The sequence below is a fragment of the Dendrobates tinctorius genome, unplaced genomic scaffold (genome assembly GCF_039654945.1).
Source record: "Dendrobates tinctorius isolate UK_male_01 unplaced genomic scaffold, ASM3965494v1 ptg000235l, whole genome shotgun sequence".
NCBI classification, from domain to species: domain Eukaryota; kingdom Metazoa; phylum Chordata; class Amphibia; order Anura; family Dendrobatidae; genus Dendrobates; species Dendrobates tinctorius.
In genome coordinates this window covers 247,503-270,030 of record NW_027361902.1, presented here as the reverse complement: position 1 = coordinate 270,030, position 22,528 = coordinate 247,503, and the positions used below count along the sequence as shown (strand labels likewise).

General features: G+C 44.9%; 2 protein-coding genes and 1 long non-coding RNA gene across 4 annotated transcripts in view; 1 reads left to right on the top strand and 2 right to left on the bottom strand.

Annotated features, from left to right (window-relative positions):
* Positions 1-22,528, top strand: part of SCRT1 (scratch family transcriptional repressor 1) — a 164,800-nt gene that overhangs the window by 131,586 nt on the left and 10,686 nt on the right. The window lies entirely within an intron of this gene.
* On the bottom strand, positions 11,824-13,775 carry LOC141060319 (uncharacterized). Its single transcript, XR_012222694.1, has 3 exons — positions 13,155-13,775; positions 13,007-13,064; positions 11,824-12,610 (listed from the first exon to the last, which is right to left on the bottom strand). It is a non-coding gene; the product is annotated as an uncharacterized lncRNA (long non-coding RNA).
* Positions 13,985-22,528, bottom strand: part of LOC141060321 (uncharacterized) — an 85,782-nt gene continuing 77,238 nt past the window's right edge. For both annotated transcript variants that reach the window (XM_073556517.1, XM_073556518.1), the window contains exon 2: positions 13,985-17,036. In XM_073556517.1, the coding sequence (XP_073412618.1) occupies positions 14,327-16,843 (2,517 nt within the window). In that variant the 5' untranslated portion in view covers positions 16,844-17,036 and the 3' untranslated portion in view covers positions 13,985-14,326. The remainder of the gene's footprint in view (positions 17,037-22,528) is intronic.

The following is a 22,528-nucleotide window of genomic DNA, read 5'->3' as shown; positions in this document are numbered from 1 at the left end:
AACTGCTTTTTTAAAAGCAATCCAATCTCCCTTATCCTCTAGTCACTTTTGTCACAGCTGTGCCATCGAGCCTGTCACATAGCGCTCAGATATTCATTGGGCCTCACACAATCCAAAAGTGTCCAGTGTCCAAAAGTGTGTGCAGAGATTCAAAATCTCCCTTATCCTCTAGTCACTTTTGTCACAGCTGTGCCATCGAGCCTGTCACATAGCGCTCAGATATCAGTGGGCCTCACACAATCCAAAAGTGTCCACTGTCCACAAGTGTGTGCAGAAATTCAAAATCTCCCTTATCCTCTAGTCACTTTTGTCACAGCTGTGCCATCGAGCCTGTCACATAGCGCTCAGATATCAGTGGGCCTCACACAATCCAAAAGTGTCCACTGTCCACAAGTGTGTGCAGAAATTCAAAATCTCCCTTATCCTCTAGTCACTTTTGTCACAGCAGTGCCATCGAGCCTGTCACATAGCGCTCAGATATCAGTAGGCCTCACACAATCCAAAAGTGTCCAGTGTCCAAAAGTGTGTGCAGATATTCAAAATCTCCCTTATCCTCTAGTCACTTTTGTCACAGCAGTGCCATCGAGCCTGTCACATAGCGCTCAGATATCAGTGGGCCTCACACAATCCAAAAGTGTCCAGTGTCCAAAAATGTGTGCAGATATTCAAAATCTCACTTATCCTCTAGTCACTTTTGTCACAGCTGTGCCATCGAGCCTGTCACATAGCGCTCAGATATCAGTGGGCCTCACACAATCCAAAAGTGTCCAGTGTCCAAAAGTGTGTGCAGATATTCAAAATCTCCCTTATCCTCTAGTCACTTTTGTCACAGCAGTGCCATCGAGCCTGTAACATAGCGCTCAGATATCAGTGGACCTCACACAATCCAAAAGTGTCCAGTGTCCACAAGTGTGTGCAGAAATTCAAAATCTCCCTTATCCTCTAGTCACTTTTGTCACAGCTGTGCCATCGAGCCTGTCACATAGCGCTCAGATATCAGTGGGCCTCACACAATCCAAAAGTGTCCACTGTCCACAAATGTGTGCAGAAATTCAAAATCTCCCTTATCCTCTAGTCACTTTTGTCACAGCAGTGCCATCGAGCCTGTCACATAGCGCTCAGATATCAGTGGGCCTCACACAATCCAAAAGTGTCCAGTGTCCAAAAGTGTGTGCAGATATTCAAAATCTCCCTTATCCTCTAGTCACTTTTGTCACAATAGTGCCATCGAGCCTGTCACATAGCGCTCAGATATCAGTGGGCCTCACACAATCCAAAAGTGTCCAGTGTCCAAAAGTGTGTGCAGATATTCAAAATCTCCCTTATCCTCTAGTCACTTTTGTCACAGCAGTGCCATCGAGCCTGTCACATAGCGCTCAGATATCAGTGGGCCTCACACAATCCAAAAGTGTCCAGTGTCCAAAAGTGTGTGCAGATATTCAAAATCTCCCTTATCCTCTAGTCACTTTTGTCACAGCAGTGCCATCGAGCCTGTCACATAGCGCTCAGATATCAGTGGGCCTCACACAATCCAAAAGTGTCCAGTGTCCAAAAGTGTGTGCAGATATTCAAAATCTCCCTTATCCTCTAGTCACTTTTGTCACAGCTGTGCCATCAAGCCTGTCACATAGCGCTCAGATATCAGTGGGCCTCACACAATCCAAAAGTGTCCAGTGTCCAAAAGTGTGTGCAGATATTCAAAATCTCCCTTATCCTCTAGTCACTTTTGTCACAGCAGTGCCATCGAGCCTGTCACATAGCGCTCAGATATCAGTGGGCCTCACACAATCCAAAAGTGTCCACTGTCCACAAGTGTGTGCAGAAATTCAAAATCTCCCTTACCCTCTAGTCACTTTTGTCACAGCTGTGCCATCGAGCCTGTCACATAGCGCTCAGATATCAGTGGGCCTCACACAATCCAAAAGTGTCCAGTGTCCACAAGTGTGTGCAGAAATTCAAAATCTCCCTTATCCTCTAGTCACTTTGGTCACAGCTGTGCCATCGAGCCTGTCACATAGCGCTCAGATATCAGTGGGCCTCACACAATCCAAAAGTGTCCACTGTCCACAAGTGTGTGCAGTTATTCAAAATCTCCCTTATCCTCTAGTCACTTTTGTCACAGCAGTGCCATCGAGCCTGTCACATAGCGCTCAGATATTCAGTGGGCCTCACACAATCCAAAAGTGTCCACTGTCCACAAGTGTGTGCAGAAATTCAAAATCTCCCTTATCCTCTAGTCACTTTTGTCACAGCAGTGCCATCGAGCCTGTCACATAGCGCTCAGATATCAGTGGGCCTCACACAATCCAAAAGTGTCCACTGTCCACAAGTGTGTGCAGAAATTCAAAATCTCCCTTATCCTCTAGTCACTTTTGTCACAGCAGTGCCATCGAGCCTGTCACATAGCGCTCAGATATCAGTGGGCCTCACACAATCCAAAAGTGTCCACTGTCCACAAGTGTGTGCAGAAATTCAAAATCTCCCTTATCCTCTAGTCACTTTTGTCACAGCAGTGCCATCGAGCCTGTCACATAGCGCTCAGATATTCAGTGGGCCTCACACAATCCAAAAGTGTCCACTGTCCACAAGTGTGTGCAGAAATTCAAAATCTCCCTTATCCTCTAGTCACTTTTGTCACAGCAGTGCCATCGAGCCTGTCACATAGCGCTCAGATATCAGTGGGCCTCACACAATCCAAAAGTGTCCACTGTCCACAAGTGTGTGCAGATATTCAAAATCTCCCTTATCCTCTAGTCACTTTTGTCACAGCAGTGCCATCGAGCCTGTCACATAGCGCTCAGATATCAGTGGGCCTCACACAATCCAAAAGTGTCCACTGTCCACAAGTGTGTGCAGAAATTCAAAATCTCCCTTATCCTCTAGTCACTTTGGTCACAGCTGTGCCATCGAGCCTGTCACATAGCGCTCAGATATCAGTGGGCCTCACACAATCCAAAAGTGTCCACTGTCCACAAGTGTGTGCAGTTATTCAAAATCTCCCTTATCCTCTAGTCACTTTTGTCACAGCAGTGCCATCGAGCCTGTCACATAGCGCTCAGATATTCAGTGGGCCTCACACAATCCAAAAGTGTCCACTGTCCACAAGTGTGTGCAGAAATTCAAAATCTCCCTTATCCTCTAGTCACTTTTGTCACAGCTGTGCCATCGAGCCTGTCACATAGCGCTCAGATATCAGTGGGCCTCACACAATCCAAAAGTGTCCACTGTCCACAAGTGTGTGCAGAAATTCAAAATCTCCCTTATCCTCTAGTCACTTTTGTCACAGCAGTGCCATCGAGCCTGTCACATAGCGCTCAGATATCAGTGGGCCTCACACAATCCAAAAGTGTCCACTGTCCACAAGTGTGTGCAGAAATTCAAAATCTCCCTTATCCTCTAGTCACTTTTGTCACAGCAGTGCCATCGAGCCTGTCACATAGCGCTCAGATATTCAGTGGGCCTCACACAATCCAAAAGTGTCCACTGTCCACAAGTGTGTGCAGAAATTCAAAATCTCCCTTATCCTCTAGTCACTTTTGTCACAGCAGTGCCATCGAGCCTGTCACATAGCGCTCAGATATCAGTGGGCCTCACACAATCCAAAAGTGTCCACTGTCCACAAGTGTGTGCAGATATTCAAAATCTCCCTTATCCTCTAGTCACTTAGGTCACAGCAGTGCCATCGAGCCTGTCACATAGCGCTCAGATATCAGTGGGCCTCACACAATCCAAAAGTGTCCACTGTCCACAAGTGTGTGCAGATATTCAAAATCTCCCTTATCCTCTAGTCACTTTTGTCACAGCAGTGCCATCGAGCCTGTCACATAGCGCTCAGATATCAGTGGGCCTCACACAATCCAAAAGTGTCCAGTGTCCAAAAGTGTGTGCAGAAATTCAAAATCTCCCCTGTCCTATAGACACCTTGTACCTTGTTTTACATTACTATATAGTTTGTTGGATTTTGTCTACATTTCTACCAAAAATGAGGAAGGCTGGTGGAAGAGGCCGTGGAATTGGGCGGGGGTTGGCAGCTGGTAATGATGGTGTTGGTGGTGGATCTGATGGTAGTGGCAAGAGCAAAATAGGACCGAATGCAGGAGGTGCTGACCCTGCGTCATCGTCTGTCTACATAAGGCCTCGAACGCTTAGTTTTCTAGGAGTTGGCAAACCGCTTTTAAAGCCAGAGCATCAGGAAAAAGTTTTGTCTTACATTGCTGACTCAGCCTCCAGCTCTATCGCCTCCTCTTCTTCAGTTGTAAAAAGTAAAAGCACTGAGTCGTCATTGGAGGCTCATGTTCATGAACCACACCTTTCCTTGTGTCCTTCACCCCAACCAAGATTGAAGGATGACGCAGGCCATACTACTGATTACTCCATGGAGCTGTTTTCACATACCATGCCTGGATTATCAAGTCAAATGGTGAATTACCCAGGCCAAGATGAATCTGACATGGAGTGCACTGATGCACAGCCGCTGATGGATGATTCTGCTGGTACATTCACTCAGAGCACTACATTGTCCTCGCAGTGTACAGAGCCAGATTCTGACCCTGATGAGACTCAGGTGCCCCTTCCCGCACACTATACCACCATACACGGTGACACAGAGGAAGGTGCACATGACATAGAAGAGGAGGTGATGGATGACCCAGTTGTTGACCCAGATTGGCATCCATTGGGGGAAGAGGGTGCTGCTTCCAATAGCTCAGATGAGGAACATCCACAGCAGACATCGACATCGCAACAGCTGTTATCTGGCAGGCCCGGAGCACTCCAAAGACAGGTTCCAAACATCAAAAGAGTTGCTGGACAGCTTGTCCAGAGGGTCAAAAGATCACAGCGTGCTAGGCCGCAAAATGTCTGCCAAAGTAGGAAGAGTGCAGTGTGGCACTTTTTTGAACAAAATCCTCATGATCAGGCCAAGGTTATCTGTAAGAAGTGCGCAAAGACCTTTAGCCGAGGGAAAAATCTGAAAAATTTGAATACCAGTTGCATGCTTAGACATTTAACCAGCATGCACTTGCAAGCGTGGACACAACACCAAACCTCAAGTGCCACATGTGCAACTGATCACAACGAAGGTAGTCAGCAACGCTACATTGTTTCCCCCACTGTAAGCCCACCGGTTAGCACAGCAGCAAATGTTGAGGTGTCGTTGCAAGTCCACAGCAGTCAGGGAATCCCACTGTTATATCAACGAAAGACTGATTCTAGGCCATCAGAAAGAACACCAACTCCATCACCATCATCAACCCTCTCTCAGTCCACCCTGTCCACCGCTACTTCCACCATATGCAGCTCTCAAGTCCAGCTCACCCTCCCAGACACTATGAGTAGGTCAAGAAAGTACTCAGTCTCTCATCCGCATACACTGGGTTTGAACGCCCACATTGCCAAACTAATCTCGTTTGAGATGATGCCCTTTCGGTTGGTGGAAAGCACAGCTTTCCGCGAACTCATGGCCTATGCAGTACCACGCTATGACCTACCCAGTCGCCACTTCTTCTCTCGCAAAGCCATCCCAGCCCTCCACCATCATGTGAAAGACCGCATTGTCCATGCACTCAAGCAGTCAGTGAGCGGAAAGGTGCACCTCACAACTGATGCATGGTCCAGTCGGCATGGCCAGGGCCGTTACGTGTCCATCACTGCGCACTGGGTTAATGTGGTGGATGCAGGGTCCACAGGGGACAGCGGTGGTGGGACAGTGCTGCCTAGCCCACGGTATAGGAAACAGTTGGCTGTAGGCGTTTGACCCTCCTCCTCCTCCTCCAGAAACGAAAGCTCGTCCACAGAGCGCAGTCGTACGAGCACTCCATCTGCAGCTGCCACTGTTGCACATGATGTGTCCCCCTATCGAGCAGCTAGTGGAAAGCGTCAGCAGGCTGTGTTGCAGATGATGTGTTTGGGCGACAGACACACCGCCGAGGTGCTGGCCGAGTACTTGAAGCGACAAACTGAGTCATGGCTGGGCAGTGTACATCTTGAGGCAGGCAAGGTAGTTAGTGATAACGGCCGTAATTTTGTGGCAGCCATAGCCCTTTCAAAACTCAGCCACATACCTTGCTTGGCTCACACCTTGAACCTGGTGGTGCAGTGCTTCCTCAAAAATTATCCGGAGTTAACAGCCCTGCTCCAGAAGGTGCGAAGACTGTGCGCGCACATCCGCCGGTCGCCTGTACACTCCGTTCGTATGCAGAAGCTGCAGCGATTGCTCCACCTTCCCAACCACCGCCTCATTATCGACATTGCAACAAGGTGGAACTCCACCCTGCACATGGTGGAGCGGCTGTGCGAGCAGAGGCAGGCCATAATGCATTTGTGGGAGGATACACGGCCAGGCACTTTGAGAGCAGACATGGAGTTGACAGGTGTGCAGTGGTCGAAGCTGAAGGACCTTTGTAAAGTCCTTCAGTGTTTTGAGGAATGCACACGGCTGGTAAGCGCAGACGATGCCATCCTAAGCATGAGCATCCCACTTATGCGTCTGCTCATGCAAACTTTGATGCACCTTAAGGAGCAGGCGTCTGCAGCCAATGTTGATGAGGAGGAAGAGGAGGAGGGAATCCTTGATGACATTCAGCCATTGTCTGCTCAGGGACCTCTCCTGGACGAGGTGGAGGAAGAAGAGGAGGAGGAGGATGATGATGGGGATGATTACTTAGGGGAGGAGGATGCATCTCATGGGGCAAGTGAAAATGTTGGCGTGGCAAGGTCTGGTACAGGGTTTGTGCGTGACTGGAGGGATGTGGATTTGCCAGAAAGTGCTCCTCCACCCAGCACTCACAGTGCATCATTGACACCGGGAACATTGGCCCACATGTCAGATTATGCCTTGCGGATCCTAAAAAGGGACCCCCGCATTGCCAAAATGATGAACGATGACGACTACTGGTTGGCCAGCATCCTGGATCCACGCTATAAAGGCAAATTACAAAACATCATGCCACAGGAGAACCTTGACCTAATATTGGCTAATAAACAAGCAACTCTGGTAAACCGGTTGGTTGAGGCATTCCCAGCACACAGCAGCGGTGATGGTTCTCACACGAGCCGTACGGGCCGGGGGCAGCTTGGCAGAGGTGTTCGTGGTGCACACAGCAGAAGTGGCGTTGGAGACAGGGGTTTCATGACAATGTTGTGGACTGATTTTTCAAGTACCACTCACACAACTGGTAATACTGCATCGATGGAAAGTGACAGGAGACAGCAGTTGTCAACTATGGTTACAAACTACTTTCCTCCCATATCGATGTTCTCCCACACAGGTCATTCCCCTTTGACTATTGGGCCGCTAAACTGGACACCTGGCCTGAATTGGCCCAATATGCCTTACAGGAGCTCGCTTGCCCAGCTGCAAGTGTGCTATCGGAAAGAGTCTTCAGTGCAGCTGGATCAATCCTGACAGAAAAAAGGACCCGTCTGTCAACCCAAAATGTGGATGATCTAACCTTCATTAAAATGAACCATGCATGGGTTTCCAAGGATTTTGTCCCACCTTCCCATGATGACACATAGGTTGCCAGAAAAATGGCTCGCTTTGTTCCTCCTCTTCCTGGTACTTCACCTATTTCGCCTTTTGCATCAGCTGAATGTCCAACATCAACATATGCCACTTTCTAAAACTCCCTAACTGTGCTGCCTCCCCCCCATGGCCAGGGTCACCACCTAGCGCACGACACCGTGCGAGTGCCGTTGCCCTGGACAGGTGGGTAGGCCGACTCTTGGGCGCGGGCACTGGCACAGGGTCCCTCATAGTGCAATCAAGTGTCTCTGACGGTGGTGGTGCACACCCGCCGTCAGACACACCGCTGTACTATGAGGGGCCCAGTGCCAGTACCGACGCCCACGAGTGGGCCCCCCTTGCTTGGGCAGGGCCCCAGCATTTGCAATCTTTACCTCTCCCTGCTCCTCCGCTGTGTAATCTGGGCCGTCAAATTCATACTGTGCCTGACACCGTCTGAGCCTGCCTCCTGAGACATATATTTTGAATGTGTACGCTATCCATACATGTTATCCAGGGATACGGTACCCTTTCTAACCTTTGTGCAATCACGTGCAATCCATACTGGGCCTAACACCGTCTGAGCCTGCCTCCTGAGACATATATTTTGAATGTGTACGCTATCCATACATGTTATCCGGGGATACGGTACCCTTTCTAACCTTTGTGCAATCACGTGCAATCCATACTGGGCCTAACACCGTCTGAGCCTGCCTCATGAGACATATATTTTGAATGTGTACGCTATCCATACATGTTATCCGGGGATACTTTACCCTTTCTAACCTTTGTGCAATCACGTGCAATCCATACTGGGCCTAACACCGTCTGAGCCTGCCTCCTGAGACATATATTTTGAATGTGTACGCTATCCATACATGTTATCCAGGGATACGGTACCCTTTCTAACCTTTGTGCAATCACGTGCAATCCATACTGGGCCTAACACCGTCTGAGCCTGCCTCATGCTGTATAGACATATATTTTGAATGTGTACGCTATCCATACATGTTATCCAGGGATACGGTACCCTTTCTAACCTTTGTGCAATCACGTGCAATCTATAATGGGCCTAACACCGTCTGAGCCTGCCTCATGCTGTATAGACATATATTTTGAATGTGTACGCTATCCATACATGTTATCCAGGGATACGGTACCCTTTCTAACCTTTGTGCAATCACGTGCAATCCATAATGGGCCTAACACCGTCTGAGCCTGCCTCATGCTGTATAGACATATATTTTGAATGTGTACGCTATCCATACATGTTATCCAGGGATACGGTACCCTTTCTCACCTTTGTGCAATCACGTGCAATCCATACTGGGCCTAACACCGTCTGAGCTTGCCTCATGCTGTATAGACATATATTTTGAATGTGTACGCTATCCATACATGTTATTCAGGGATACGGTACCCTTTCTAACCTTTGTGCAATCACGTGCAATCCATACTGGGCCTAACACCGTCTGAGCCTGCCTCCTGAGACATATATTTTGAATGTGTACGCTATCCATACATGTTATCTGGGGATACGGTACCCTTTCTAACCTTTGTGCAATCACGTGCAATCCATACTGGGCCTAACACCGTCTGAGCCTGCCTCATGCTGTATAGACATATATTTTGAATGTGTACGCTATCCATACATGTTATCCAGGGATACGGTACCCTTTCTAACCTTTGTGCAATCACGTGTAATCCATACTGGGCCTAACACCGTCTGAGCCTGCCTCCTGAGACATATATTTTGAATGTGTACGCTATCCATACATGTTATCCAGGGATACGGTATCCTTTCTAACCTTTGTGCAATCACTTGCAATCCATACTGGGCCTAACACCATCTGAGCCTGCCTCCTGATGTATAGACATATATTTTGAATGTGTACGCTATCCATACATGTTATCCGGGGATACGGTACCCTTTCTAACCTTTGTGCAATCACGTGCAATCCATACTGGGCCTAACACCGTCTGAGCCTGCCTCATGCTGTATAGACATATATTTTGAATGTGTACGCTATCCATACATGTTATCCGGGGATACGGTACCCTTTCTAACCTTTGTGCAATCACGTGCAATCCATACTGGGCCTAACACCGTCTGAGCCTGCCTCCTGAGACATATATTTTGAATGTGTACGCTATCCATACATGTTATCCGGGGATACGGTACCCTTTCTAACCTTTGTGCAATCACGTGTAATCCATACTGGGCCTAACACTGTCTGAGCCTGCCTCCTGAGATATATATTTTGAATGTGTACGCTATCCATACATGTTATCCAGGGATACGGTACCCTTTCTAACCTTTGTGCAATCACGTGCAATCCATATTGGGCCTAACACCGTCTGAGCCTGCCTCCTGAGACATATATTTTGAATGTGTACGCTATCCATACATGTTATCCGGGGATACGGTACCCTTTCTAACCTTTGTGCAATCACGTGTAATCCATACTGGGCCTAACACCGTCTGAGCCTGCCTCCTGAGACATATATTTTGAATGTGTACGCTATCCATACATGTTATCTGGGGATACGGTACCCTTTCTCACCTTTGTGCAATCACGTGTAATCCATACTGGGCGTGAGAACGGCTGGCAAGCTGTTAAGCAAGCTACAGCACCTGTCCAGACAAGTACAGGGATTCCCTAGCGAGGAGACTTATTTGATTGTTTTCAATGTTGGGACAGCAATTTTTGGGGAGCACTATACTCTGGAGAATGATAGATGGGGCCCACCATACACTGGAACATTCCAAAGGTGGACATCAGACACTGGAGCAGCATTTACAGGGCCCATTATACACTAGAGCATTAGAAATGGGGCCCATTATGTTTGGAGCATTATTTGGGCCCATAAGACAGTGGAGCTTCATCCATGGGGACCAACATATACTGTAGCATTATGTGGAGCTCATCATATACTGTTTCAAACATTATATGGGACCAATGATTCTGTATGGAGAAATAGATGGGCCTCGTCATGAGATGTAAAAAGTGAGGTATTTTTCATTGTACTATACCGCTATTTCTCTGCCGTATCGGAGCATGATGAGTTGTGGTATGTGTTAAAGGGGCGCTCTTTCGCCCAGGGCACATGAAAACCTGCAGCCAGCCCTCCCCCCCCACAACTTTAGCCAAGTAACCCCCATTTTTCAGTGCGTAACTTGTATTATGAAGTTAATTAAGGTTGACAAGCTTAAGTAAGAAGAATTGATGCTTTTGGCATTCAAATGGGCACTGTAGGTGTGTTTCCTGTCCTCTTCTCACTGCCGAATTTTATTCCCCATTGACTTACATTGGGTTTCGTGTTTCGGGACGACCCCGACTTTTCCCTATAATCGGACGATCTTGCTCGACCCGACTTTTGGAAAAGTCGGGTTTCACGAAACGAAACGCGACCCTAAAAAACCAAAAGTCGCTCAACTCTATTTCTCACACCAGATCACTGATGGTCTGTAAAATCCCACCGCTGCCGCTAATTTGTCAGGAAAACAATACATCTGTCCGGACTTTCTTAATCCAACAAATTCCCCGTATCACCGGCCGGGAAGATCACACATCCCACCCGCTGTGATCTTTGGAGCGCACAGCTCTCTGCTGACCCCTATCGTCCGGAAAATTACACGACTGGCCGATGATCAACGGAGAAGGCCGCTGCCTGTTCACACCACTAGGCCGGCTCTTGGAAAATTAACGGTGAGCGTGCGGCAGATACATCTCTGGATTCCAGCACATGGAATATGTGTACACACCCCGATAAGGTCACTCTGTTTCGGTCGAATGGACACCGTAGGGTAGCTATCACTTTGAGGCGTAGTTTACAGAATAGAAGGAACGGAACTATTAAATTTTATATCTAATCCAAAGGGAGGTAGGGATTATGAAAAATATACAAAAGATTTTACAAAGAGGACAAAACAATACAGCATAAACACTTACTTAAAATAAAAGGGATTATCAGGAGAACTGACTACACCGATCACAGAGACGATTCAGCCTAGCCGCAGGAGCGCGCGTCGCTTGGTCTGTCGATAAAGAGAATCCCTACATACAGGACAGGTAACTCTCTGTACGAACACTGATGATAATTGGGATCGGTCTCTTATCAGACCCTGAGTCCCACCCACACACCCCTCTACGATGACCTCACAAGGGCCCGGTTGTGGGCCGGACTCAGCCCTTCATAATTTTAAGAAATCCCAATTTATGTAATAACTCCTCATAGAACGACCACAGAAGGTCGAGACCGGTGTCATCTTTGCTATCAGGCTTTTATCTACACGTAGAGACCAAACATGGCCGAGCTGCTGGTGGTTATATGGCCCCTATACATGTGTATTTTGCCTAGTTAGGCTGGTGCTGAAAACGTACGTCTCATTAACATCAGAAGTATGGAAAATCCAATATTCCATGTTTTGTCCCGGAGACATTCTGTCTGCTGGTTTACTGTAACTGCCGTGACCATGGCTATGTGTAGAGGTGTCGGATCTTCTGTGATCCTAATTACCTTTTCCTGTCTCTCTTTCTCTATGGACGGTACCCATCTTCAGTCACCTGGACATAAAGAGGAATTCTTACTTTTAAATTAATCTGCTTCACATCTGTCACTGCCATTTTACATAACGGCATCCATCATTTGTCTCCTCAAGATAAATTGTAGACGAAAGAAAAAAGGAAAGGGAGATATGAGGGACCTCAAGGATTTTTAATATTTTCTATGACAGGGTCCAGGATGAGCAAAAGAAGAAAGACGCGCACTCTTGCTGTGGAGGAGATAGGTGCTGACTGTACGTGGAGGGTCCACAAACAGTAGTCAGTAGATAAACAGTCGCACTCAAGTGTGGATTAATCTTGCAAAAAATCTTGAAGATTTTGTGAAATTTTTGGATTTTTATTTTATTTCAAATGCATCAAATAGTGTAAACACCGCAGACAAAAGAAGTATCCAAAATGTGGGTATAATATCGTAATCCAGGATATGAGTATACTATGGTTACGTTTCGACCTACTAGGAGGCCTTTCTCAAACCATACTGAAAAATAAAATAAAAAGCAATTACAACAATGAATATGGACGACAAACTCGCGGAAAGCTGGAAAAGAAAAAATAAACATGAGAAAAATGTGAAAATTTTTTTTAAAAAAATATTTTTTTAAAAAATACTAACAAAAAAAACACAACAGAAAAGTAGTGCAAAAAAACCCTAAAGGCGAAACATATATCTATACAAATTTAAGCACAACAACATAAAGGTCCCTAGGGCAATTAGGAAAATGTCATATAGAGAGTAAAAAAATTAAATTAAGCAAGTGCTAGAGAGACTATTGGCCACAAGTCAATTTTAACATTCTAGGCATCAGGAGTAACAATGGGGATAAGCAGCAGACCTAGATGAGACATATTATAGTATTGTCTCTGTACATGATGAAATAACAGGGGTGGTGGAAACACAAGGCAGGCAAATAAGGCAGATATACTGAGTACTAACCTCAAGTAGTGTCAAGAAAAAGATTAATTAGAGCATTTTCAGAAGTCCCAAACAGGGGCTGTAGGAGAAAACATGAGAAATGAATGTGGAGAAGAAAAAAATGGATCAGAAGGAGATGTTATGCACCAGGTGGTGCTGCAGAGCTGACCTGATGGCATGGGAGCAGCCTGGACCTGCGGTGTTGTAAGTGTGTGCTCAAGAAAGCGCGGTATATATATGTATTAAGAAGGTGCAGGATGATGACGTCATAAAGCCAACGTGGCGTCTGTATGGGGTTTGCAGCATAGGGAGGGAGGTCAGGCTGAGGGCAGAGGGAGGTCAGGCTGAGGGCAGAGGGAGGTCAGGCTGAGGGCAGAGGGAGGTCAGGCTGAGGGCAGAGGGAGGTCAGGCTGAGGGCAGAGGGAGGTCAGGCTGAGGGCAGAGGGAGGTCAGGCTGAGGGCAGAGGGAGGTCAGGCTGAGGGCAGAGGGAGGTCAGGCTGAGGGCAGAGGGAGGTCAGGCTGAGGGCAGAGGGAGGTCAGGCTGAGGGCAGTGTGTGTTTGGAAGAAGTCATGTAGTCGCTCAGAGCAGTACCTGCACTGTTGAAGGAGAGACTCAGTAGTAGAGGGAGGGTGAGAAGGGGAGAGAACAGTTTATGATAAATGAGAGAGAGGAAGGAATGAAGTTGGAAATGTGTAAATAAATAAAAAAGAAGTAGTAGAGGGGAAGAAAAAGAAAGATAAGAAAAGCAGGTTAATAAATAAGAAGAAGGGATATAGGTAAAAAAGAGGGGGGGGAAGGAAAAAGGGGAAAAAATAAAATAAAACATGGAAAAAAATAAATGAAATGGGAAAAATAAATTGAAAAAATAAAAAGTAGAAAAATTAAAAATTAAAAAAATAAAAAGTAAGATGAAAATAAAGAACAAAAAATAGAAAAATGAAAAAATAAAAAAATGAATTAATGATAGAATTTGAGAGAAAATGTGAAAAAAAGGGGGAAAAAGGGAATAAAATAAAAATAATAATAATAATAATAATAATAATAATAATAATAAAAAAGGGGAAAGAAGAAAAAGAAAAACGAAAAACGGATGAAAAATAAAAAATGAAAATAGAAAAAATATATTTATATACGGGAATACTCACCCATGCGGGGGAGGGGGGAAAAAAAATTAGTGGATCTGTAAGATAAAGAAATAAAAAGAATTGAGATACAATGAGATGGAAAGCCGCCATTCCACCACCCTAAGGGATAAAAAGACAACATAATATTAGGTTAATAATATATGTGAATACATGCTTAAACCAAAGATGCATAAAATAGGTAGAAATCCAAGGAACTAATGCGGGCTAAGGTCCAACTCACGGTTAAGGCCTTTAGGGGCCAAAGTCTGTGACCTATATATCCAGAAGGATTCCCTTGATTTCAGGAGCTTGATGTGGTCACCTCCCCTGCGCGGTCTTTCAACTTTTTCTATAACCTGGAACCTGAGTTGAGATACTGAGTGGTTGGCGTTGATGAAGTGATATGGGATTGGAAGCCAAGTCTTCTTGCACCGGATAGTTGATTTATGGCTCGAAATTCTGTCGCGTACGTGCTGAGTACTTTCGCCAACGTATAGAAGGCCACAGGGGCACTTAATTAGGTAAACCACATAGTTCGTGTCACATGTAAAAAAGCCCCTGATGCCATAGCGTTTGCCAGTACGTGGATGTGTTATGTCGCTCCCCTTGATCACATTGGAGCAACAAGCGCACCCAAGACAGGGAAATGTGCCCTTTCGTTCAGTTCCAAGAAAGGTCTGTCTAGGAGTTCTAGTTAGACTACCAATATCGGCTCTGACCAGCTCATCTCGGATATTTCTAGGACGGCGTTTGCACATAAGTGCTGGTGTTTTAAATGCCTCAATGTGGGGATAGGATCTAGGTAGAATTGACCAATGTTTGTGGATAATGTGATAAATTTTGGGCATGACAGGATGGTGGGTGTGTACGAAGGTGACACATTCGCCTTTGGGTTGAGATGGTTGCAGAGGGCAAGGTTCCAGGGCACGGCGTGTTTCACTTTCAAGAAGTTTGGTGGGATAATGCCTTACTTTGAATTTGTCTGACATTTCATTGAGGCGAATGGGAGCCAGAGTAGGGTCTGTGACAATTCTAGTAACGCGTGTGAACTGAGAACGGGGGAGACTATCCTTGGTAGAGGCAGGGTGACAGCTTGTGTAATGAAGAAGGTTGTTGGAGTCGGTGGGTTTAACATATAGATCAGTAGAGAGTGTACCAGTGCAGGACTTGATTACTAGTGTATCCAGGAAAGAGATCTGTGAAGAATTGCAATTAAGGGTGAACTGTAATTCAGGTCTGATAGAATTAAGATGTTCCGTGAAGGAAAGTAAGTCCTCGAGGGTACCCAGCCATAGACAAAAAATATTGTCGATATATCGTAGCCAACATTGGCTGTATGTTTTGAAAAGGGTATTATTGTAGACATAGGAACATTCAAAATCATTCATGTAGGCATTAGCGTAAGCAGGTGCTACGTTAGCGCCCATTGCGGTCCCGCGGCACTGTAGATAAAATTGGTCCCCAAAGAGAAAGAAATTTTCTTTCAAGATGATGGACAGGAGATCAATACAAAGGTGAATGGAGTTGTGGGAAAGGTCAGAGGACTCAAGGAGGGTTTTGGTAGCACTAATCCCTAGGTCGTGATCTATAGAAGTATATAAGCTTTGAAAATCCAGGGTGACTAGGAGACATTCCGGAGGGATATTGTCAATTTGTCGAATAAAGGAGAGAAAGTGACCTGTATCTAGGACAAAGGACTTGGTAGTTTTGGTAAGAGGGGTCAAGATTTTTTCTAAAAAGGTGGAGATTGGGGAGAAGATTGAATCAGTAGAGGCAACGATAGGGCGGCCAGGAGGTTTAAGTAGAGACTTGTGAATTTTGGGTAATGTGTAGAATACAGGGATGACTGGGTTAGAATTTTTGAGAAATGTGACGGTTTTGGAATCAATGGTTTTTAGGGTCAGATACCTGTCAAGGACTTCGTCAATTAGGAGCTTAATGCGTGGTGTAGGATCACGGGAAATTTTCTGGTATGTGGAGGAATCAGAAAGTTGACGTGAAATTTCATCCATATAGTCGGAGAAATTTTGGATGACAATGGCTCCTCCCTTGTCAGCCGGTTTGATGATTATTGATTTATTATTCTTTAGGGAATCAATGGCTTGTCTCTCTATAGGGGTAATGTTACTATGTGTAGGTAATAAACCTTTTTCGTGTTCAGCTAAAATGTATTCTATGTCTTTCTGGACTACATCAATAAAAGCCTCAACAGCATGAAAGGTGTGTGGTGGAGAGAAGTTACTGGGGTTGCGTAGACCGAGGGAAGAGATGGATAAATCGGGAATGGGGTTCCCCCCAATTGGAGGGGCCCTGTTCCCTGGGGTGACTGGTTCCAGTCCAAAATGCGTTTTAAGGCGAATCTTCCGAAAAAAGTTCTGTAGATCTTGTGATAGCTGGAATTTATCCCAAGGAGGGGTGGGACAGAATGATAAGCCTTTTTGAAGAACAGACAGCTCTAACGGGCTAAGGGTGTAGGATGAGATGTTGAAGACCGAGTTGGTGGGCTTACCTGAGATCTGGTCGTCATACGTTCTGCGTAGTTTGCGGCTTGCCCTCCGGGTCGGTCTCCTCCTGCCGTCTGTTGATGGTTGTTTCTTGAAGGTTGACGCCTGGCTAAAAAACGATTGTGAGATGAGCTTCCAGTGGAGCTGTCGTTGTCGGTGTGGTAAGCGCCTGTGCGTCTTTGATTGTAGTTCCTTCGCCCAGAGCCCGTAGAGGAGGAGTCGTGCCATCTGTAGACCCTGTCGTAGGTATAGTCGTCTGCGTCCCTTTGGAATTTGGCTCGTTTTCTGTCTTGTAGGGTTTTACGGTTTTCGTCAAGGGACTTGTCCGTTTTGGTTTTAAGGTTTTGCCAATCGCTGTTAGAAAGAGTGGAGCTAAGTTGTTCCTCTATAGAAGCAATTTTCGTGGATGTCTCGGTAATTGCTGTGTAGAGAAAATCAATTGTTAACAGAATAATATCAAGTGAACATTTGTTAAGTATTTGCTGGAATCTTTCACAGAACTCAGGTTTGTCTGAGAATAAGGTAGGTCGGAGATGGCTCCGCAGGCCCCGTGGAATTCTATCTAATTTATGATACTCCGCCAGAGTGGTAGCATGTAGATCATAGGCCAGTAGTCGTCGTCGTTCCCTTTCGTAGTCTCTAGTGCGGGTTTCTTGAGCAGGGGTTTTCAAGAAGTCCCCTGAAGAGGTAACCTGGGACAGGATCCGAGTAGTTGTTGTGTCGTCAAAGGCAAAGGTATTCCGAGACATTTAGGGTGCAGGTGCAAGCGTCAACAAAAAGCCGAGCAAAAGAAGAAAGACGCGCACTCTTGCTGTGGAGGAGATAGGTGCTGACTGTACGTGGAGGGTCCACAAACAGTAGTCAGTAGATAAACAGTCGCACTCAAGTGTGGATTAATCTTGCAAAAAATCTTGAAGATTTTGTGAAATTTTTGGATTTTTATTTTATTTCAAATGCATCAAATAGTGTACACCGCAGACAAAAGAAGTATCCAAAATGTGGGTATAATATCGTAATCCAGGATATGAGTATACTATGGTTACGTTTCGACCTACTAGGAGGCCTTTCTCAAACCATACTGAAAAATAAAATAAAAAGCAATTACAACAATGAATATGGACGACAAACTCGCGGAAAGCTGGAAAAGAAAAAATAAACATGAGAAAAATGTGAAAAAAATTTTTAAAAAAATATTTTTTAAAAAAATACTAACAAAAAAAAACACAACAGAAAAGAAAAATTCTAACCCAGTCATCCCTGTATTCTACACATTACCCAAAATTCACAAGTCTCTACTTAAACCTCCTGGCCGCCCTATCGTTGCCTCTACTGATTCAATCTTCTCCCCAATCTCCACCTTTTTAGAAAAAATCTTGACCCCTCTTACCAAAACTACCAAGTCCTTTGTCCTAGATACAGGTCACTTTCTCTCCTTTATTCGACAAATTGACAATATCCCTCCGGAATGTCTCCTAGTCACCCTGGATGTCAAAAGCTTATATACTTCTATAGATCATGACCTAGGGATTAGTGCTACCAAAACCCTCCTTGAGTCCTCTGACCTTTCCCACAACTCCATTCAGCTTTGTATTGATCTCCTGTCCATCATCTTGAAAGAAAATTTCTTTCTCTTTGGGGACCATTTTTATCTACAGTGCCGCGGGACCGCAATGGGCGCTAACGTAGCACCTGCTTACGCTAATGCCTACATGAATGATTTCGAATGTTCCTATGTCTACAATAATACCCTTTTCAAAACACACAGCCAATGTTGGCTACGATATATCGACGATATTTTTTGTCTATGGCTGGGTACCCTCGAGGACTTACTTTCCTTCACGGAACATCTTAATTCTATCAGACCTGAATTACAGTTCACCCTTAATTGCAATTCTTCACAGATCTCTTTCCTGGATACACTAGTAATCAAGTCCTGCACTGGTACACTCTCTACTGATCTATATGTTAAACCCACCGACTCCAACAACCTTCTTCATTACACAAGCTGTCACCCTGCCTCTACCAAGGATAGTCTCCCCCGTTCTCAGTTCACACGCGTTACTAGAATTGTCACAGACCCTACTCTGGCTCCCATTCGCCTCAATGAAATCATAGAATCATAGAATCATAGAATCGTAGAGTTGGAAGGGACCTCCTGGGCCATCTGGTCCAACCCCCTGCTCAAAGCAGGATTCGCTAAATCATCCCAGTCAGATGTCTGTCCAGCCTCTGTTTGAAGACTTCCATTGAAGGAGAACTCACCACTTCTCGTGGCAGCCTGTTCCACTCATTGATCACTCTAACTGTCAAAAAGTTTTTTCTAATATCTAATCTGTGTCTCCTCCCATTCAGTTTCATCCCATTGCTTCTAGTCTTTCCTTGTGCAAATGAGAATAAAGTTGAGCCTTCTACAATGTGACAGCCCTTTAGATATTTGTAGACAGCAATTAAGTCTCCTCTCAGTCTTCTCTTTTGCAAACTAAACATTCCCAAATCCTGCAACCTTTCCTCATAAGACAGGGTTTGCAGACCGGTCACCATTCTGGTCGCTCTTTTCTGAACTTGCTCCAGTTTGTTGATGTCTTTTTTAAAATGTGGTGCCCAAAACTGGACACAATATTCCAGATGAGGTCTGACCAAAGAGGAGTAGAGGGAAATAATGACTTCACGTGATCTAGACTGTATGCTTCTGTTAATACATCCTAGAACTGCATTTGCCTTTTTTGCTGCTGCATCACACTGTTGACTCATATTCAGTCTGTGATCTATTAGTATACCCAAGTCTTTTTCACATGTGCTGTCACTTAGCCCTATTCCTCCCATTCTATATATGCTTTTTTCATTTTTATTGCCCAGATGTAGTACTTTGCATTTCTCCCTGTTAAAAACCATTCTGTTAGTTACTGCCCACTTCTCCAGTTTATTTAAATCTTTTTGAATCCTCTCTCTCTCTTCTCTAGTATTAGCTATCCCTCCTAGCTTTGTGTCATCAGCAAATTTAATCAGTTTACCCTCAATTCCTTCATCTAAATCGTTGATAAAGATGTTGAACAATACAGGGCCCAGGACAGAGCCCTGTGGTACCCCACTTGAGACATTCTTCCAACTGGATGTGCAGCCATTTACGACCACTCTTTGGGTCCGATCACTAAGCCAGCTATGAATCCACCTAACAGTTGCCTTGTCCATTCCATACTTAGTCATTTTTTCAATAAGGATTGTATGAGAGACTTTGTCAAATGCTTTGCTGAAGTCAAGATATACTATATCTACAGCATTTCCTTGATCCACCCAATCAGTGATACCGTCATAGAAGGAAATTAAGTTAGTCTGACATGACTTATTAGTTACAAACCCATGCTGACTCTGTTTGATCACTTCATTCTTATCCAGGTATTGACTTACATGTTGTTTAATAATTTGTTCAAAGATCTTTCCTGGTATAGAAGTAGACTCACCGGCCTATAGTTGCCTGGGTCCACCTTCTTCCCCTTTTTGAAGATAGGAACAACATTTGCTCTTCTCCAGTCTTCTGGCACTTCTCCTGTTCTCCAAGAATTTTCAAAGATTATGTCAGACAAATTCAAAGTAAGGCATTATCCCACCAAACTTCTTGAAAGTGAAACACGCCGTGCCCTGGAACCTTGCCCTCTGCAACCATCTCAACCCAAAGGCGAACGTGTCACCTTCGTACACACCCACCATCCTGTTATGCCCAAAATTTATCACATTATCCACAAACATTGGTCAATTCTACCTAGATACTATCCCCACATTGAGGCATTTAAAACACCAGCACTTATGTGCAAACGCCGTCCTAGAAATATCCGAGATGAGCTGGTCAGAGCCGATATTGGTAGTCTAACTAGAACTCCTAGACAGACCTTTCTTGGAACTGAACGAAAGGGCACATTTCCCTGTCTTGGGTGCGCTTGTTGCTCCAATGTGATCAAGGGGAGCGACATAACACATCCACGTACTGGCAAACGCTATGGCATCAGGGGCTTTTTTACATGTGACACGAACTATGTGGTTTACCTAATTAAGTGCCCCTGTGGCCTTCTATACGTTGGCGAAAGTACTCAGCACGTACGCGACAGAATTTCGAGCCATAAATCAACTATCCGGTGCAAGAAGACTTGGCTTCCAATCCCATATCACTTCATCAACGCCAACCACTCAGTATCTCAACTCAGGTTCCAGGTTATAGAAAAAGTTGAAAGACCGCGCAGGGGAGGTGACCACATCAAGCTCCTAAAATCAAGGGAATCCTTCTGGATATATAGGTCACAGACTTTGGCCCCTAAAGGCCTTAACCGTGAGTTGGACCTTAGCCCGCATTAGTTCCTTGGATTTCTACCTATTTTATGCATCTTTGGTTTAAGCATGTATTCACATATATTATTAACCTAATATTATGTTGTCTTTTTATCCCTTAGGGTGGTGGAATGGCGGCTTTCCATCTCATTGTATCTCAATTCTTTTTATTTCTTTATCTTACAGATCCACTAATTTTTTTTCCCCCCTCCCCCGCATGGGTGAGTATTCCTGTATATAAATATATTTTTTCTATTTTCATTTTTTATTTTTCATCCGTTTTTCGTTTTTCTTTTTCTTCTTTCCCCTTTTTTATTATTATTATTATTATTATTTTTATTTTATTCCCTTTTTCCCCCTTTTTTTCACATTTTCTCTCAAATTCTATCATTAATTCATTTTTTTATTTTTTTATTTTTTGTTCTTTATTTTCATCTTACTTTTTATTTTTTTAATTTTTAATTTATTTTTCCCATTTCATTTATTTTTTTCCATGTTTTATTTTATTTTTTCCCTTTTCCTTCCCCCCCCCTCTTTTTTACCTATATCCCTTCTTCTTATTTATTAACCTGCTTTTCTTATCTTTCTTTTTCTTCCCCTCTACTACTTCTTTTTTATTTATTTACACATTTCCAACTTCATTCCTTCCTCTCTCTCATTTATCATAAACTGTTCTCTCCCCTTCTCACCCTCCCTCTACTACTGAGTCTCTCCTTCAACAGTGCAGGTACTGCTCTGAGCGACTACATGACTTCTTCCAAACACACACTGCCCTCAGCCTGACCTCCCTCTGCCCTCAGCCTGACCTCCCTCTGCCCTCAGCCTGACCTCCCTCTGCCCTCAGCCTGACCTCCCTCTGCCCTCAGCCTGACCTCCCTCTGCTCTCCCTCCCTCCCTCCCTATGCTGCAAACCCCATACAGACGCCACGTTGGCTTTATGACGTCATCATCCTGCACCTTCTTAATACATATATATATACCGCGCTTTCTTGAGCACACACTTACAACACCGCAGGTCCAGGCTGCTCCCATGCCATCAGGTCAGCTCTGCAGCACCACCTGGTGCATAACATCTCCTTCTGATCCATTTTTTTCTTCTCCACATTCATTTCTCATGTTTTCTCCTACAGCCCCTGTTTGGGACTTCTGAAAATGCTCTAATTAATCTTTTCCTTGACACTACTTGAGGTTAGTACTCAGTATATCTGCCTTATTTGCCTGCCTTGTGTTTCCACCACCCCTGTTATTTCATCATGTACAGAGACACTACTATAATATCATAGAATCATAGAATCGTAGAGTTGGAAGGGACCTCCTGGGCCATCTGGTCCAACCCCCTGCTCAAAGCAGGATTCGCTAAATCATCTGACAGATATCTGACTGGGATGATTTAGCGAATCCTGCTTTGAGCAGGGGGTTGGACCAGATGGCCCAGGAGGTCCCTTCCAACTCTACGATTCTATGATTCTATGATTCTATGATTCTATGATTCTATCCCAGTCAGATGTCTGTCCAGCCTCTGTTTGAAGACTTCCATTGAAGGAGAACTCACCACTTCTCGTGGCAGCCTGTTCCACTCATTGATCACTCTAACTG